The 4175-nt window shown below is 38.0% G+C and overlaps 1 protein-coding gene across 1 annotated transcript in view; it reads left to right on the top strand.

The window, feature by feature from the left end:
- The window catches only part of pus10 (pseudouridine synthase 10), an 18534-nt gene extending 14359 nt beyond the window's left edge, over positions 1–4175 (top strand). The window contains exons 12-18 of the mRNA XM_015056747.1: positions 49–105; positions 1048–1124; positions 1644–1699; positions 1797–1914; positions 2165–2307; positions 3052–3151; positions 3829–4175. Of these exons, the coding sequence (XP_014912233.1) occupies positions 49–105; positions 1048–1124; positions 1644–1699; positions 1797–1914; positions 2165–2307; positions 3052–3151; positions 3829–3867 (590 nt within the window). The 3' untranslated portion in view covers positions 3868–4175. The remainder of the gene's footprint in view (positions 1–48; positions 106–1047; positions 1125–1643; positions 1700–1796; positions 1915–2164; positions 2308–3051; positions 3152–3828) is intronic.

Here is a 4175-nt window from a genome sequence, read left to right as displayed (position 1 = left end):
TTTTTTTTTTTAGGAAAAATAACAAAATGTGTTTTCTTTTTGTGCCAGGATTTAATTTCTCCTCCTCGGGCAGAGAGGACGTGGATGTCCGAACGCTTGGAAACGGTGAGATTTTGTTTGACCAAATGAATTTAAACTGTTTCTGGTTTCCTGATCCAGGTGTGACCTACACACCTGGATGAAACTAGCTAACGAGACAGAAACGGAAATCTTATTTTTCCACGATTTTGTTATAATAAAAACACATTTATATTCATCAGTTTGTGTTTTTAACCACTTTATGGCCATAATTTTCAACCTTTTTTCTAACAAAATATGTATTAATTTATTTGTTTCGTTGTCTTTTTCTTTGGCAGAATGACAACACAGGATTCATTTTAACTTTCAAAATAAAATTAACAAACACTCTTTGGAAATAAGCAAGTTTGAAACTCTTAATTAGTAAATTCATTAATGATGATTATAAATTACAATTATTAAAGAGTAATTAAGAAATAAATAATTTGGACTTCTCTTTTGCCATAGTAAGTTTCACACTACTAACAAAACTAACATTGTTTTAATTAAGGGATTAAGTTGGCCTTTCAAAATAAAGTAAAGTTCTGGGAAACTTTTCGAAACAAAACTCGATGCCTTTCATTTATTATCAAAAATAGTGGGTATTTTCCTTGGCCTTTCAAATAAAGTCCTAAACTTTTTAAAATATATAAATAACTTCTAACAGTTATATCTATATTTAGTAGTCGGTGCTAAATTCACTGTGAAAATAAATCAGTGATGACTGAAAGTTTACATTACAGCTAACAGATAAACTTCAAAATAAAAGACTTTCTCTTTCATTGGATGGATTAATAAATTCACTCAAAGTTTCTTATTGGTCAAAATAATAATGTTATGTAGTATTTGGATGTCTTTACTTCCATTACAACAATATTTAGAAGGTAAGGACTAAAACAACACATAACTGCTAAACTCCAATTTGCCTAATTATAATTTGTTCAGGATTTTTTCTAGTTTTTTAAATTTTGTTGCATTTTTCTTTGGCAGGACGTCCATTTGCCATGGAGCTGCTGAACCCACACAGATCTCGGTTCAGCAAAGTGGAGATGAAGCAGCTGCAGGAGGTGCTGAACGTCAAATAAATGTATTTTAATTAAAAGAAATGCTACTTTTTCTTTTTAGAAGAAATAACTGTTATTATTTTTGCTCTTTTGTCTCTTTCTAAGGCTCTTCAAGTTTTCTGCACGCGTTTGAAAGTGTTTTAACTCACTTTCAAATGTGAACTTTGCTTTATCAATAAAATTGTAATTTGTAAACATAACTTGTCAGTTTCTACAGTGTGAAAGCTTCAGTCGTTACAGTCTGTCAAGCTCTACTTTGGGTTACATTTTGCAGTGTTTTTGGTCTTAATTTTGAATATTTCTCCTGCTAAAAAACAGCTATTTGTTTTCTTTGAATGCTTTTAATTTGAAATGCATTTCAAAGTGTAAACTGTAATAAACTTGCACTTACATCCACTGGTGTTTTTGGGATACCCAGACCCTTTCAAATTGATTTCTTTATTTGAAAGTTTGTGAAAGTTTTTGTAAGCTGCAGCTGTGCCGTGTTGACGTCATAATTTTATACTTTTTATCTGATTTCAGACGATAAACAAATCCTCAGATAAAATCAGAGTGAGAGATCTGCAGATTGTAACCAGGTGAGACAACTGGTACCTAATATTTCTCTCTTTTTTCTACAGTGCTCATAGTGTGAGAATCTGATTTTCTTTTCTGTTGTGTTTTTGTAAACTGCAGAGAAGCCATGAGTCGGATGAAAGAGGGAGAAGAAGAAAAGACGAAGTCGTACACGGCGCTGGTCTGGACTCAGAAATCCATTGAGAATGAAGACATTTCCTTCATTAATGACATCAAGGTGCTCAGTTTCTGTCGGTTCTGATGAATTCACCGTGGTAACGTTGAGTTAATCACATTATAATTGGATGCATGCTGAAAAACGCTGCCACTTCTTCTCAAAATAAAGTAAAATAGCCAGATTATAAAAAGGATAACTGTAGTCAGACATACATGGCGTAAGTTAAAGTGACGTACTAATGTCACTGCCATCGGCTTCTGCGTAAATTACAGCCAATCAAGAACTGAGGATTTTGACTTTCTGTTAGCAGGACCTGACTCTGGACCAGAAAACTCCTCTGAGGGTTTTGCACCGGCGGGCGCTGGCGATCCGGCAGAGGGTCATCCACAGCATGAACGTCCGCTTCGTGGATTCACATCACTTCTACCTGGGACTGAAAACTCAGGCTGGGACGTATCCTCACTTAAAATCTGACTCGACTGACACTATTACAGACTGAACACGTCACAAATAGATTTATAACATGCGAAGCGGAGTATGTGACCCAATTCCTTGTTTTCGACCTTTATGTGGCCTGTATCTGATATTTTCGCAACAGTCTGAACAACACAGCTCGGATTTTTTCCGAATGCGACCCGAGCACCTTGGGTATCCAATCCGATCTTTTCAGATGTGACCTGAATCTGAATGGCCAGATCAGATACCTGAATGTTCAGATTGATGGGTTCAGGCGTCAACCTGATCGTCGTTGATACACGACAAACGTCACTATTCTGCGTCCGCGGGAAGAAAAACGGCAAACATGGCGGACGATAATGAGGATTAAGTTGTTAATGTACTGGCTCCGGTCGGACAACAACGTCAAAATCGGGAGATATGCTCCTCTGTTAGCACCCATGTTTACTTCCGCAAGCACTTCTTCTATGTTTTTATGGCGGTTGGCTAAACACTGAGCTCGCTCTCTCTGTGTGACGTTATTGCGCCCTCTACTGCGCATGCCGGACACTTTTAGGTCGTTTGCGGTTCACACTGGAGATCAGATACAAGTCACATATATTTGGAAGTGTGATCAACCACGACAAAAAAACAAACAAAAAAACCCCTGATTTGACAAAAAATTTAATTTGGGTCACTTCAGTCTGCAGTGTGAATGTAGCCTAAGTTGTTGTTTAAAGTTCCTTAATGTCTCTCAAACAGCTACATCAAGGAGTTTGTCCATGGAGATTTTGGACGCACTAAACCGAATCTTTGTCAGCTGCTGAAGACCGACACAGACATCCTGGAGCTGGACGTGGAGGTGAGGAATGTGGCGCATGTAAAAGAAGTTAAAGGTGACCTATCATGCTTCACTGAACAAGTTAGGATATGTTTAAGGGCTAAACAGAACATTTCATTATATTTTATGCACAAAATAATTCTTAGATAATCAGATTTTATTCTGCTCAGTTCTGCCTATTTTGAGCTCCTGTCACAATGAGCTGTTTTATAAGCTGCTGCTGGCCACTCAACGTTTACTTTCGCACGTGAAAATGACTGCACACAGGTGCGCAATTAAACAACCTTAGAAAAGCAGAAATAGAGCCTCCTGCACAGCCAACAAGAACACAGCAAGCGGTTTCTGGATGGAGAGTCAACAACAAAACATCGGTGTTTTCCAGCATAGCTGACCAAATGTGCTGGAACTCAGCTTGGGTTGCTAGGTGACAGGCAGAGCCCCACTGGGGTTGCTAGGTGACAGGCTGTGACGTTACATTCACAAGGTTTCTGAATCGGTTCACTTTCCAGACACAAATAAACATCGACTTATTACCAAAAAAGGTGATTTTTTTAAAAGTGCTTGGTTTGTTTTTAGAAGTGAATGTAAATAAAAAAAAGGTGCAAAATGTGAATTTTGCATAATAGGTCTCCTTAAAAGAAACAGTAAAAAAATATAAATGGGTGTTAATGCTGAGTCTAACTGGTGTTTCTGTTCAGTCGGTGGATGTGGACTGGCCTCCACCCATACCAGAGTGAAGGATGCCCTTTCGGGTCCTGAGAGGCTTTGACTGGTTCTGCACTGACTGGTTCCGGTAGCTGCTGCTGGGAGGCTGGAAGATCTGGAACTGGAAACCTGACATCCATCTGTCCAGCTTTGGATTAGCTTTTCTGTTTGAGTCGATATCACATATGAACGCGTCTTCAGTTTGATTCCAGTATGTATTTAACAACCCTGTCTGGTTCTGTTGTGATATACATTTAAGTTGGGTCATTTTTTTGTAACCAAGTCCATTTAAGGATGTAATAAAGATCCTGGTCTAACTGTGACAGGTACACTATCAAAA

This window comes from Poecilia latipinna, unplaced genomic scaffold (assembly GCF_001443285.1).
Source record: "Poecilia latipinna isolate Pla-1442-1.1 unplaced genomic scaffold, P_latipinna-1.0 Scaffold1403, whole genome shotgun sequence".
Taxonomy (NCBI): domain Eukaryota; kingdom Metazoa; phylum Chordata; class Actinopteri; order Cyprinodontiformes; family Poeciliidae; genus Poecilia; species Poecilia latipinna.
This window is presented reverse-complemented; position numbering and strand designations above follow the sequence as displayed.